At 39.8% G+C, this 14,713-nt stretch overlaps 2 protein-coding genes across 6 annotated transcripts; one reads left to right on the top strand and one right to left on the bottom strand.

The window, feature by feature from the left end:
* Positions 1–165: 165 nt before the first annotated feature.
* On the bottom strand, positions 166–9,214 carry ddi2 (DNA-damage inducible protein 2). 4 transcript variants are annotated; one of them, XM_077530397.1, is made up of 11 exons: positions 9,106–9,214; positions 8,771–8,944; positions 7,246–7,375; positions 6,770–7,117; positions 6,404–6,530; positions 6,152–6,279; positions 5,318–5,446; positions 5,139–5,242; positions 4,848–5,040; positions 3,750–3,798; positions 2,597–2,696 (listed from the first exon to the last, which is right to left on the bottom strand). In XM_077530397.1, the coding sequence occupies exons 2-10, from the start codon at positions 8,906–8,908 to the stop codon at positions 3,788–3,790; spliced, it is 1,308 nt and encodes a 435-aa protein (XP_077386523.1). In that variant the 5' UTR covers positions 8,909–8,944; positions 9,106–9,214; the 3' UTR covers positions 2,597–2,696; positions 3,750–3,787. The 4 variants fall into 4 exon arrangements, with proteins under 4 accessions (XP_077386521.1, XP_077386522.1, XP_077386523.1 ...); XM_077530398.1 differs by having other exon boundaries at positions 2,600–2,693; XM_077530395.1 differs by lacking the exon at positions 3,750–3,798 and having other exon boundaries at positions 166–2,696.
* A 1,214-nt stretch (positions 9,215–10,428) lies between these two features.
* LOC144023974 (uncharacterized) lies at positions 10,429–14,593 on the top strand. 2 transcript variants are annotated; one of them, XM_077529973.1, is made up of 7 exons: positions 10,429–10,587; positions 10,692–10,808; positions 10,914–11,048; positions 12,237–12,303; positions 12,376–12,623; positions 12,690–12,794; positions 13,582–14,593. In XM_077529973.1, exons 1-7 carry the CDS (start codon positions 10,503–10,505, stop codon positions 13,656–13,658), a joined length of 834 nt encoding a protein of 277 aa, XP_077386099.1. In that variant the 5' UTR covers positions 10,429–10,502; the 3' UTR covers positions 13,659–14,593. The 2 variants fall into 2 exon arrangements, with proteins under 2 accessions (XP_077386099.1, XP_077386098.1); XM_077529972.1 differs by having other exon boundaries at positions 10,890–11,048.
* The last annotated feature ends 120 nt before the right edge of the window (positions 14,594–14,713 follow it).

Genomic DNA, 14,713 nt, shown 5'->3' with positions numbered 1-14,713 from the left:
AAAACAAAACAAAACAAAACAAAAAACAACGCGCAGACAAATAAACTTAACATTTTAAAGTAATCTAATTCATCTACATTTGGGATTTTACCTGTTTCATGCTGTCAAGTCTTAAAAAAAAAAAAAAGCTGTACACCTTAAAAAATAAATAAATTCTACACAGTATACAAATACTAATCCTGGTTTTATTTTGCCATTTAAAATATACAAGATAAATGTAAATAAATCGAAAAAAAACCCCACATTGTCTTCCAGATGACCCAGATAAAGCCATGTGATATAAGATGACGGTTAAATTTTAAGCCATATTGTCACAGAAAAGAAAACAAATATGCGTGCACCTGTCTTGCTTTGTTTGACATACAAAATAAATGGCAAACATACATACAACCAAAATAAAAAGCCCTAAAATTGGATTTTTCTGTCAAATGTTTTCTTGCTCTTATTTTTGGTACAGATTTGTAAACTTGTTTAATTTGCTGTATTGTGGCATTTTTTTAGAGATTGTACATACTCTTCCAACAGTAACTTTGCCACACAAACATTCAAGAAAATAACAAACGGAAAGTTAAATATCTCATTGTTGAACAATAAATCAATAACAGTATGTGTCACTGCTGGATAGCAGAGAAAGAAAAAAAAAAAACAATTATTGTAGAAATCACCTGAAGCAGGGTAAACACAAATTTAAACACAAATTTGAGTATCTCCCCCATTTTTTCAATCAAAATCAGCTTGATTTATATGATCAAAGTCAGCAAGGCTCGATTATGGGAGGTCGCTGAAATATCTCATGCGGGCTGTGTCGCGATTTTTCCTCCCTGGTCTTCTTGGAGAACTCAGGCAATCATAAACATGAAACCTTTTTAGTATTTATGATCGCAAATCCTTATGTATGGGGTAAACATTGAGTAGAGCTAGCGCAAGTCATGTTCTCTGTGATTGTGACAAATTGATAGCTATAATGCAAATGATAGCCAATCAGGAAACTAGCTTCTTCTATTTCTTCTTCTTCCGTTGCTCTTTCTTCTTTGTATTCTCCGGCAGTTTGGTTGTCCTGCAGTACCGTGGTGCCGCTCATGGGTCTGTCCCGCTACTAAGACAGACACGTGGTTTGGTGGGAGAGACTCGCGATTGTCGATGTTGTGCAGTGTGGGCTATCTTGAGTATACCTCACTTATTAAATTATTTTTCCTTACAATTTAATGAAAAAAGATCAAGATGTCAAAAATCAGTATGTGTACCCCACTTAAGGATAAAGGGCAAATGATCGACTGAACGGCTCAACAAAAAAAAAAATGTACGCGTCAATGCTGAATTCCAAAGACAAAAAACAAATCAACTTATAGTAGAAACCATCTTAATAAAAACATTGAGATGCCCGAGACGTTCGGCATGCAAATACCGCACATATCCGCTATGTCAAGAAAAAAGGATTATCAGTACTGTGTGACAGCATATCCCTGTTAAGACACATTCCCTGCAAAGAGGGTCACGAGACATCTGGATCGAAAACCAAAAAAATAAAAAATAAAAAGGAGACGAGACGGTGAGGGGGCGGGGCTCGGAGTCTTAGGTGGGCACAGTGATGCTGCGGGCCAGGAGCGCCAGCAGAGCCAGCTCCACGACCCCGTGCGCCTGCTCTAAAGCCTCTGCAGCATCGCGGGCAGAAAAACCTGCAGCCTGGATTCTCTGGATGTGTTCGGCCGGAAATCGCTCTGTCGAGGGTGCGGGAGGTGGACCGGCGACGGTGCCGGAGACAAGACTGTCCAGGGGGTTTGCGTCCGGCGTTCGTCCGCATTCATCCCCGCACACCAGCGGCCCCTCGGGGGGTTCCCTGAAATCCCCGTCAGGATCGGGAGGACTTGCCGGCTCGGGGTTATAAATGCTAGCGTCTCTGTGTTCGGGTGGAGGCTGTGGAGGACTTGCCGACTCGGGATTATAAATGCTGGGGTCCCTGGCTTTAGCTGGGGGCTCCGGAGGACTCTCGCGATAAACAACGCTGGGGTCTCTGGATCCATCTGGAGTCTGCAGGGGCCCCTCCGAAGAGTCTGCCCCTTCTCTCGCCGAGGGTCCGTCAGCAGCAGTTGGTTTGGCTTTGGCATCGCTTGGTTCTTCTGCGGCTCGGGTTGGATCCTCCTCCTGGGGATGAGTTGGGGCCCGGGGGGCACCACAGTTGTTGGAGAGCAGCAGTTCGTGGAGCTCCATGAGAGCAGCGGCCAGAGACGGGATGCCATCAGAGCCCTTGGGCGGATCGCTGTGTGAGGAGTCCATTTGGACAGAGTCCGACTGGCACGGGTCCGTTGTTTCAGTCGCCTCGTGGTCCATGGGTTGACTGTGTGCTAGTTCTGGATAGGGGAGGGTGGCGGTGTTCTCTACATTGAATGGTTCCATAGTCCCCTTCTCGCCACCCTGAGGACACTGGAGCGCTTCAGCTGACTGACTGGGCCCCAGGGCTTCGTCGACAGAGACAGTGTGATCTTCCAAAGGGGGAGTCTGGAGATGATCCTGCTCTGTAGGCAGATGAGGCTCCCGGAGGCCAAATTGGTCCGGTCCTGAGGGCCGCTCCACAGGGATCTGGGTGCAATCCAAGTCGGGGGTCTGGGGATGGTCGCTTGAGGACATTTGGTCTGAGGCAGAGGGTAGTGACAATGGCGGCGGCTGCGGTGAGGTAGTCTGTCCGTCTGCAGTGTCTTCTTTTTTTTTTTTTTTTGTAGAGAAAACAGATGACACAACCAAATAGGGTGAGAAGGTGGAGGAGACTCATTAGAAGCAAACAAGGAGTCCCAGCACTTCACTTTTTCCACATTTTGTTATGTTGCAAAAAAAAAATAAAAAAAATCCCATTCAAAATACTACACACAACGCCCCTATGAATGTGTGATTTTTTCTGGGTGCAATATTTTGCTAATTTATTTAAAAATAATAATAATAAATCAATAAAACCACATATACATAGACAGTACCCACAGCCTTTGCCATGAATTGTAGCGAGTTTTGAGGGGGAAATATAATGAAAATAAATTAAATGATTTAAATAATATTATATATGATTACTACTACTATTTAATTAAAATATCTATTAAAATTTGGAATAAGCAACAGAACAAAATCTGGAAAATGTTACAGTATTCTGTAAGGGTCTAAATACTAATTTAAGTTTCTTAGTGTTTTTCTGTTTAATAAATAAATATATGTTTTCACATTGTCATACTGGTTAGTATCCAGATGCACTGTGCATGTGTCATACATACAGTGGAAGCTCTCAAGACAAATGCGGAAATCAATCAAAAGTCTCATCTAACGTGAGACATGCTCTAAGTGATGTTCTGCATTATGTCATCTCTGGATCGTGTTGTGCTTTTTCATTTTTGGCAGAATCTTCAACCGCCACTAAGGCGAGTCTTAAGAGAGGGAGTGGAGACTAATATCTCACATTAAGTCAATGGGATAGGCTCACCTTTGAGCCGAATGTGCTATAAAATGTATGAATGGGTTGAACATTTTCAAAATCTGAATTGCGTGTGACCTGAGACATTCCACAGTTTGTTTTGCACATCCACTTAAAGTTAGTTTCCCGAGCTTCTCGTTCACAATCCACAAGATACATGCAAAAATACGAACAAAAAAATGAGCAGCAGATCCTGTGATAAAAATGAAACCATAATCAAGGTGGTGAATTCATAATCCAAAAGTAAAAGTAATGGACTTGAATTGACAATGGCTGCCTTGTGAGTTTTTGGCAGTACCTGATTGTTTGGCCCCTCTCCAGCTGTCTCCGTTTGCATCAGTGCTGTCCTGTTCAGGGGTTAAGGCGCACACCGCACACATCATGCAGAGGGACGGAGAAAGTTAGCAGTGGCACACAAGTGACAGGACGTGCAGCAACCAAATCACACTCCCCCGCAGGGATTTATTTTTAACCTCATCGCTGTTACGATAGTACAAAACTACAACAAAACTGGTTTTAATAATGAACATAACATATACTTCTGGTTCAATTGAGTGATGTTGACAAAGCAGCAATTTTAATCATTAGTTCAAGCGTGTAGACCAAAAAACATGGCACATTAGCCCCTTGTTGATCCGTTTCTCTTCAGTAATAATGAACGGTGCTTGATTTCCTCACGTTTAGGTCATGGACAACTGAAGTCTACCAACCTACCTATCTACATAAACCCTCCTATCTAATTACCTATCTACCCATCTATTGATACATCTATCTGTCCATTTTGGTTGGGTGATGAAGCCTTTATTTTTTTAAATTTATTTTAAAATAAAAATCCCATCCCAAAATGATATAATTCAAAGCTAATTTTGATTTTGATTTTCACTTCTGGGATTTGCTTCAATTACCCTGACACGAAATACGATTTTTTTTCCCCCCTCAGCATTAACTTCCACAGGGAGAAAATAAATAAATAAAAAAAAAAAAAAAAAAAAAAAAAACGATGTTTTTTTTTCTTTACAGATAATGTAAATAAGTCAATGTAGTCAATGTAAGCACGGTAATATAGGCAATTATTTATATTTACAGTAAAGTATTCATAGATGTAAACAAGTTCGTCTTCTTTGGAAAATGTCCCATTTGTTAAGACGCGAAATATGATCCTAAATAATTTAACATGTTAAAATTTTAAATCATAAAAGGAGCCACCAAACTCCAGAATTCGGCTCGGCAGGTCCATGGCTGTTGTTGTAAACCATATGTATCTAAAGTGATGGCATGACATGATCATGTGACAACGTTTATGTGGCCCATGCAATTGTCATTCTAACAGAGAAGGTGAAAAAAAAAAATGCTCACAGAAAGAAACCAAGCCAAAGGCAGTGGAGACCATACATACCGCTTTCATGTATGGACCGCTGAAGTGCCTCGGCGAGCTCCCTGTCCGCCATCTCTTGGGGCCGGCTTTCCTCGCGTCCCTCAGGCCCGTAGGCCAGCCGGGCGCAATCGGGCAGCTCGGCCTCGGACAGGAAGCGAGTCTCGGTGCCAGTTGTGCCGATGACGAGCACGCTTTTCTTCAGGTCGATAGAACACTACGAGACAAAAAAAAGTTGAGTTCAGCAGACTTCGGGGTTAGATTTCGCAACCTAAAAGTTGTGATTGAGAGAGCGGGAAGGCAGACGGTTCATACCTGGTGTCTCTTGAGCATGTCCAGGCCCAGCAGCATGTCCATCGGCTGGTCCTCCAAGATGGAGAAAGAGCAGGGAAGAAAGTCCCCTTCAATCTGGACCTGAGCTGCACGGACACAAGAGACAGATCACGTCAGGCAACCGTCTTTCTGATTGATGGAGTCCACACAAAAACACCCACCCAAATGAACCCTGCCGATGATCTTCTGCGTGCCCACTCCCTTGGCCACGCCCGCCCAGCGCCGATCTACCAATCGCATGATGTTGCAGCGCTCCGCACAGGCTTGGCTCATGATGGTCATTTGGGCGCCTGCGAGCAATGCAAGACACGCCTTGTTGGTGATGAACGATTTTAGGAAAAGATTGAATTACAATTTTCTTGAAATGACCCAATAGATTGCGTGGGGTTGGCAGTCAAGGTTTTTAAAATGCTTCAATATAGCAAGATTGCCGTCATACATGTATAAATATACAATTATATGTCGTGTAGTGTATGTAAAATACATTCTTAACTAACAAATTTTCAAATTTGTACTAATGTACATGTTATTTGTACGTACATAACTGTAAGATTACATGGAACTATATTTTTCCCATTTTTTGTCAGATATTTAACTGTTTCAAACGGAGACTTGGCGGTATGGCTTGAAATGCATATCAGGGTATAAAGTGAATCCCTTCACAGTAATGGTGAGTGGAAAATATAATGGAACTATTTCTGATGAGTTAAAAAGTAAATCTTTTCTGTTATTTTCTGTCATTAAGAATCACATTTATTCCTCTCTCTGCATCTGCTTTTTCTTTTGTAATTAAATCAATTTAACGAATAAAAAAAAATGTGCAGTGCCTTACAATAGCTAAATTGATTTCAATAAAGATTTGTATTGTGTAGATCTCAAAACACAGTACTTTGTGGCGCAAATAAACACAAATAAGATTGAGAGTTTTCTGACTATGTTGTCTTATTTTCTCTCTAAATACTTATTAATTGTAATATTAATTTGCTGTTCTTTACCTGAGTCGACAAAAGCTTTCACAGGGTGCCCGTTGACTTTGCAGTTAATGTAGAGCATAACCACCTGCCCGAAGCTTTCCGGGGCCTCCTCCATTGCAATGGTCATATTTTCTTCGACATTGTGCTGCCTGCAACGAGCGCACATTCAAGCATGAAGCGAGAATGAATTGAAAACAGCCTGCAAACTGCTTTCCGTATTTCTTTACTTGACGTTGATAATAGGTAAAAAAAAACAAAAAAACTTGATTAAACCTGATATCCTCCTCGATCTTTGCCTGCGCTTCCAAATCAAAAGGATCCGCAGTCAGCAGTCGGATTCGCTCTTGCTCCCGCTTGGCTCGATCCTGCTGCTGCTCCAGCAGCACTTTGGTGAAACGTTCTGAAGACAAAATGAGACTTTTGCACCAATGTCAGCTGTGACAGAGTAGAACCTAGCTGGTATTACATTCTGACACTATAATAAATAACTATGAGCAAAAATATCACTGTACTAACAATTAAAACTCTGTTGAGCTATATTTAGAATATAACATAAGCTACTCATGTTGTCCTTGGGGGTAACCAGTACCAAGTGGCACCATATGCAAGGGTTTACAGTACGTCGGCATAGCTACCCACCTAGATCTCCGCTCAGCAAGGCCTCGGCGAGCGGCGGGTTTCGCTCTTTCAGGAGGGACAGCTCGTGTGGATTGGACAGGAGCATCTGCTGGAGTAAGGCGGGGTCGTCAAGCCCCTGAGAGGAGGAGCCGCGAAAGGCTGGCGGGTTAAAGGTGGAGGGTTGCGCGCTGCGCTGTGGCTGTTGCTGAGGAGGTGGCGGCTGCTGCTGCATCGGTTCCTGCTGCTGCTGCTGCTGTGGCGGCGGCGGCGGTGCGGCCTGTTGTTGCGGCGGCCTGACGATGCTATGGGGAGCGGTTGAAGTGGAGGCGCCAGGGACTGTGATGGAGCGAAAGTCGATATGGGGCAGACCTACAGGGTCAAGAGGAGGAAAGGTTGGTAGGTTAGCGGAATATGACAATAATAATAATAATAATAATAATAATAATAATCATGTGTTCTCCACCTTTTCAGTCACAGATTACACAACATGTTCTTACCTGGGAAGGCTGGCTGAGTGGGTGGCGGCCTTCTGTCAGCTTGTCTGAGGACCACCACGTCTCCATCCTTCACACCGTAAGTCCCTAAGGCACGAGTGGGGTCTTTTAGGATCTGCTCTACATAGGAGATCTTAAAAAAAAAAAAAAAAAAAAGGAAAAACAAGACTGTAAACACACATCAACCGGCCACAACCCTATGACCGTGTGAAATGTCTGAACACATTTGCTTCCAAAAACATATAAATACGTTCTATTTTAAATGTTTTAAGTGTCCCTAAGACGTAGTTATACATTGTTGTTGTTGTTGTTTTTTTTAATGCTAGAGCTTACAGAAGGGTTTGATGCAGCCTCTCTGCAGAGAACGGTTTAAGCAATTCTAGTGTAGTTATTACAAAAACGGCCAGCGGGTGGGAGCAGGGTATAAGAGATCAATCACGGCCATGTTAAAACAAGCTGATTTCCCACAGTTCTAAACAGATTTGTGAATAATGATAAAACTTAGCTATATTCTAACACAATATTCTGTGGGCCTTGTAAAATCAGTCAAAATCCAGGAAAACAGCCGGGAGTGGCTGCGAGTGGATGAGTTAATGAGCTGTATGGAAAATAATTATTATTGTCGTTGCATAGTGGCTTACAGTGTGGAACACCATACACAGAGAGCACAAACAAGTGACTGTATATGTTGACTCTACTTAAAAGAAACAACCACAACATAGAAACAGCTCTTGGTATGATGCAATCTAGTTCTACACCGCTGTAAATCACTGTACAACCACAATAATAAACATGGTGTTCAATTCATCGCTTTTGGAACTGTCAATTAATTTACTAATCGAATTGTTTCATCAATTAATTGTGACACCTTTGCATATAGATTGTTGGGTAATAGCCACATTTCCACATTCCTATTCTTAAGTATAGTTTTTTTCCCATTTGACTATCATATTTAAAAGATAAAGATAATATAAAATGAGTTATTCTCTAGGTACTTAGCACTTGAATAGTTTTTGTTCCCCCCTGAAAGCTGTTTTTACTCTGTACTGTTTTTACTTATATGGAGGAGTACTTTTTACTTTATCTTGAGTCATTTTTACTTTGTAACAATGGTCTTAGCCCAAAATAATTTTCTTTAAAACCCTTTAGCTTCACTTTGCTTGTGACAGTACTCATAGTAAAATTGGGAGCCACTTGGCCCACTTGTTTCGTACGCCATACCGTGATTGTGTTGTTTGTTTAGCCATTTGCCTTCACAAACAGACCTGCGCTAGTCTGACAAGAATCCCATGAAAATTCGTTTAAACAACATGAATTATTCCACACATGCAACTGACACAAACAGAGTACGTATTGTTACTAACGCTTAATAACGAGCTGACTGTGGTTGGCGAATTTCCCTTCTTGGGTCTCGAAACGCAAGCAAAAGTATGATTCATGCTAGCAAAAGGCTGGGCTGGGCTAACTAGCCACAAGCTAGGCTAGCTCTGCGAATGGAGCGTAAAAGCTCGCCGCCGGGTGTCCTTACCTGGATTTCCCCCGCCGGGATTCCCGATTCGAGTTCACAAAGTGCCACAAAGTCTCTCAGCTCCAGCTCCGGGGATACATCGAGGGCGAACGTGGTTTCTGGGCGATCCCTCGGCGCGCAGAAAACGGTGACCAGCATCGCTTAATTTTGGAAGCAGAATCGGTCGACAAACCGCTGCAACATAAAGAGACTTACTGCATTTACTTGATTCACACAGGAGAGCGCCGCATGCTCATGTTGGATTTGAGTCACTATTTCGGCGTATTTCGCGCCACGAAGCCATGAAATGTTATACGTGGAGCTTAACCCAAAGATAGTGTGTGTTGTGCACTTACTAGTTGGCGTATGATGTGACAGTAAATCATTCAAAAACTCCAACATCAAGAAATTTGCTTATACTGTATTCGCCCTGCGATGCCGTACCTCGCCCAAGCTGGTTTTTACGACATACCGTATAACGGAGGATGAAGTCGTAAAAGCTGATCTTCCACTGGGTACCTCCGACATTATTGTCACGTAATAAGATGAAAATATTAAACTACATTACGTAAATAGAAATTAATTAGTATTAATTATTATTATTATTATTATTATTATTATTATTATTATTATTATTATTATTATTATTATTATTATTATTATTAAAATATATTCATAGATGTGTTATAATAATACAATGAAAAGCTGGAAAGAACATAAAATAACAATAACATGAAGTATTGTTTTTATTTTTCACTAATTTTGTATATCCTTCCAAAAACATGCATGTTAAATTCATTTAAAACTCAAAACCCCTTTCAAATTTTTTTTTTTTTAATGTATTATTTATTTATATATTTTCTTATAAGAAAGAAAGAAAGAAAGAAAGAAAGAGCCTTTTTTTTTAGTCATGCAATCTGTGATCAATGTGCTAAAACCAACTATTAACAGCAATTCTTATTCCATACTTTCAAAATTTCTTGTCACAGTGCTCTCAAATGCAGCCTTTTGTGGTTACCTTGCAAAGATTAATCAAGATTGCGTGGTGGCTTGGTTTCCATAGGCACATATGCAAAGTACCATGTCATGTTCTTACCAGCAGAAAAAGGTGGCATAATTTCCGTGCCTTAGCCGCAGACAGATTAAGACGAAAAACAGAGTTTAAAAACATGATACAAGTGTTCAAATGTTGTTTCGTTTTGTTTCCTGTCAGAGTTGACGACTTCACAGATGTGGAGAAAAAAAATTACTATTTTGTTGTTTTATGTATAGCTTTATTTATTGTATTACTCTACTTTCTTTTATTGTTACTTGGAAAAAAATATTTTTAATAATAAGAAAAACATCAACACTCTATTGAAATTTGGTTTATTGTTCTAATTTTGTGAATCTTAATAAATAACTACACATAGTTACAAATATAAGGACTATACTTGTTGCTAAGTGAATTATCATTTAGGAAAAAAATAAGTTTCATTATTGTGAGATCTTTTTTCATTCAAAAACTGTTGGCGTGCATTATAATAAATCATACATAAGTAAAAATATGTATATATTTTTGTTATATTAACGGGTTGATTCTCAATTAGAAGCAACTTCCGTTATCACTCATAACCCAAATAATACAGCGTGTCGGCGTCACACAGGAAGTGATATTCATAAGTAAGAGACATGTGGCTCACATAAGTAATTTCCCGGTATCTTCATTCCCTCTCGCAGAACTTCTTTCTGTGATATCAACCAAATACAAAACATGGTTCTTTTCCTCAAACTGCTCCTCCTGAGTCTGACTTTTCACAAATTCCGTGCTGATGTGGATAGGTTCTCATGTCCCAAAGGTAAATTTCTGATTTAGTCTAGCTTTCTAATGCTACGTTTTGTTTCCCCATATGAGAATCTACTTAACATGATTGCTGTCTTTTTCGTCTCATCCAAACTAAAGGCAAGCTGATTAAAATGCATGGCGCAAGTCCGTACTGTGAGGCATGTCCCGAAGGATACCACCAGCCTGGGAAGAATTACTCCAAACAGTGCAAAGCGTGCACAAAGTGTGATGAAGGTATGCCACGCTGTGAGTGCGTTCTTGACATGGATTCTCACTGACGTATATGTGGTTTCCCAATTTCAAAGTGAAATGAAGCAAAACATGTTTTATTTGTCTTAGAGTCAGGAAGTAAGGTGACAGAGAAATGCACAAAGGTGGCGGACACGAAATGTGAGTGCCGTAAAGGATTCGATCCGGCGGAATCTGATTTTGCGACTTGCGAATGCCGCGTTGGATCTGGGCTACATGACGGAGGTAAAGTTGGAAGCAAAGCACGACCAAGTGTGGCATACAGCAGTGAATCCTACACAGTAAATTCTGTAGAGTAAATTGGACTCTATTAAGAGAGTTTTTTCAGTTTTAGAGTAACATTTACACTTGGAAGGGAGTAAAATAAAGAATTGGGAAAAAAATAAAATAAAAGTGACTCAAGGGTGGAGGAACGAACTCACAACCTTCAACTTGGGAGACAGCCGATCTACTCCCTGAGCCACACTGCTCATGCTTTCTGTTAGTATATCGCACGTGTCAGATGCAGCTGATTCCATGATCTTCCTAACTCCAAGACCAAAAAAACAATCTCATTGGTCTCTTGGAGATAAGCAAACAGTAGGAGGGGCATAGCTCAGGTGGTAGTGTGGCAGTCTCCCAGGCTGAAGGTCGTGAGTTCGTTCCTCAACCCTTGAGTGACTTTTATTTATTTTTTACCAATTTTTTAAAATTTTACTCTCTTCTTAGTGTAATTTACTCTCAAACTGAGTCTATTGGGTCCCTCTCTAAATCGAGTCAAATTTATGCTAAATAGAGTCAAATTTATACTCCAGAATTTACTGTGTAGCCATTTATTGAACATGGGACATATTTTACATGAGAAAAATCTAACGGCAAAACACCAAACAATAATGTCACAGAAAGTATACTGACATAATTATGCCATTTCTCAGTTTACTCACAAATTTACTGAGATAGCTTTATTTATTAAACTTCTATTATTTATTATTATTATTATTATTATTATTAATATTATTAATTGTACCCTCTGCCATCTAGTGGAAGCGTATTTAATTATTCTGCCTGTGTCGCTGGCATGGATAGGTGAACAAAGATCCATTATTTCTAGCAAATTATTGTGAAATTGGGTCATTTTCTCCTGAGACCCGACACCGTGCGTCCTATTCTAATGCCGCTGTGGGAGTGAACACATCTGAATTTGCATCTCAGCCAATGGAAGCAGCTCCTCTCATGCGCACGAAAACAAACAAACATAGTTTTTAGATTTGCGATGTGTTTAACAACATGTCAATTGTAGACGCGGGGCTCTATTTTCGTAGTCAGGCAAAAAAAACGGCGCATTTCAGTTTTTCTGGTGCCCTGTTATGGGGCGTGTTCTTCTTCTTCTTCTTCTTCTTCTTCTTCTTCTTCTTCTTCTTCTTCTTCTTCCAGAATGCTCAAAATGTGAGGATGGCTCCTTCAACCAGCGTCCCAACGGCCCTTGTATTCAGTGGAAAGAGTATGCCGCAATATTTCATTGCAAAGAACAACAAAAGCATTATAATAAATGCCCTCTCTGCGTCCATATCAGGTGTAAGTCTGGCGTGAATGTCAGTGGGAGCAGCACATCTGACATCATCTGCAACGAGGATGTAAATCACCACCCGCACAGCTCCCCCACATCAAACCACACTGTGTCTGTCATCACACCCAAACGTGAGTGGGACCAAAGTCATGACGACGCTCATCTTGAGACCACCGCCACCGCAAGATATGACGTGCCATCTCGGGACAACGTGCAGCCTGCCCCTCCTTCAAACGCCACCGGCCACCACATTAGTAAGCTCCATTTAGGTCGATGCGATCATTGACGTCCATTGTTTTGATTGTACATGTGTTCTTCAGGCATGGCCTTTGTCATCTTTGGAATTGTTGCACTGGTTGTTCTCAGCGTGGTGGCCTCTAAAGTGCGCAGTACAACTTGTGTGAGGAGACGGCCGGCAGAGCAAAGTATGTCATTTACGTTCTTGGACAATTCAAGGTCAAAGAAGTCAAATTACAAAACATGTTCTGTCTAGCTGTGTTTATTTGTGTTGTTATTTGGAGAAAGGTAGATAAATGTTTTTCCCTCTAACTCTACACTTTTTTTTTTTTTTTTTTTTTAAGGTCAATTAACAAAATTGTAAAATTGGTATTGGTAATTGGCAAATTGGTAAATTATGGTAAAATTACAAATTTTTACAGTTAATTTCTCAGTAAATATAAATGTTTTTTTCTTTTTTTTTTAGGGTTTTAAAGTTGAATTTTACATTTTTCCATTCAGACAAATATTTGTGAAATTATGAAACATTTATAAACATATTTCTGGAATTTATTATTTATTATTATTTATTATTACGGAATTTATTTTGTAAAAGAACAGAATTATTGCGTGATGTTACAGTTAGAGTGATTTTATGTTATGTTACATTTGACATGTAAAATCAGTTTATTTTTGTAAATGAAATGATATTTTTAAAATACATAAAAAAATGTAAAATAAAAAATTATGTTAAAACCCCTTAAAATTCGGATGGGTCTCTCGCGGGCAAACATTCTTAAAAAAAAAATATATATAAACTATGCCGATACTCTAAATGGTTCAGGAACAGCTTCAAACGTACTTGGAATGCAACTTTTTTTTAAAGCATTTTCGGCAAAATTGCTCGTATGATAAGGGGTTTTAAATTACATTTTTTTAAATGGTGTTACATTCACACTGACAAAACTATTTTCTTATTCTGTTTGTTTCTATAAGCGGATTCGCTGTGTCGCCGACCCGTTGAGGAAAGTGGCGACGACATTCGCTCTAACCTGAATCCAAAGGAGCCTTAATCACCTGGAAAGTATCACAGCACATGTTCATATGATTTTTTTTTTCGCTATTATTGTGAGAATGGCCTGAGCAGTTTGCATGTTGTGTCCTACCTCACGTTAACTGCTACTGGATGCATTTGAAAGTAGCTGCAGGTTCTTCTGTTGTTTTTGTCGAGTTTCTTTTTTTTGAATCGAAAACACTGTCACAAACGTGTTGTCTGTAGCGTGTGGGCGTGGGGAATTCTCCCAATGACATCAAATGTGTTTTTGTTTCCGCTTTGCAAAATGTTATCATGCGTGTTTTCATTGTAACCTCGCACAGTAAATGCGAGGAGTTTCATGACAAGCCCGCCTTAAAAACCCTTTACTGGTCCGATTGGGGAAATACTTGAATATTCAAATGTTGCATATGTGATTATTGCAGTAGTTCACGTCATTGCCTTTTATGTTGAATATTAAATGTGTAACAGTATATGCATGGTACTAAATGGCTGAGCAACCATCTGACGTTGGATGGAAACTCAATTATGATGCTTCATTGTTTTCAACGTAACTTGAAACTTGAGTGTACTGTAAATTAAAAAGAAGAAAGAAAAATCACCACCACACATTAACAGAAGCCCAGAGGTGTAGATTGAGAAGGAGTTCATGGGTATACATCCTGTATTTATATAGAGGATTTTCCTGAGTGAAAACGGAAGACCGTGCCTTTAACTCACAACATGAAAATAAGGTTGTAATAGAATGCATCGATGACAAAATCTTCAGTTTAATCAAATTAACCAATGCAAAATAAATAAATAAATAAATAATGAATCCCACAACAAAATCCTCCATGACTGCTATTGATAGCAACTTGTCTGCTCGGTCTGGAATTAACAAGTTGTCAGTCTTTTTCTCGGTTTCTACTTATTTGTGCAAAATGTACTTCAATAAATGTAATTTCAAAACTACATTTTGCGGGTACTAATTCACAAATCTTGTTTGCAATCAATGGCCCACCTTTCTTTGTGGGAGTATTTTGTGTGTGTGTTTACAAATATATATATATATATATATATATAATGTAACTG

The sequence above is a fragment of the Festucalex cinctus genome, chromosome 8 (assembly GCF_051991245.1).
Source record: "Festucalex cinctus isolate MCC-2025b chromosome 8, RoL_Fcin_1.0, whole genome shotgun sequence".
NCBI lineage: Eukaryota > Metazoa > Chordata > Actinopteri > Syngnathiformes > Syngnathidae > Festucalex > Festucalex cinctus.
This window is presented reverse-complemented; position numbering and strand designations above follow the sequence as displayed.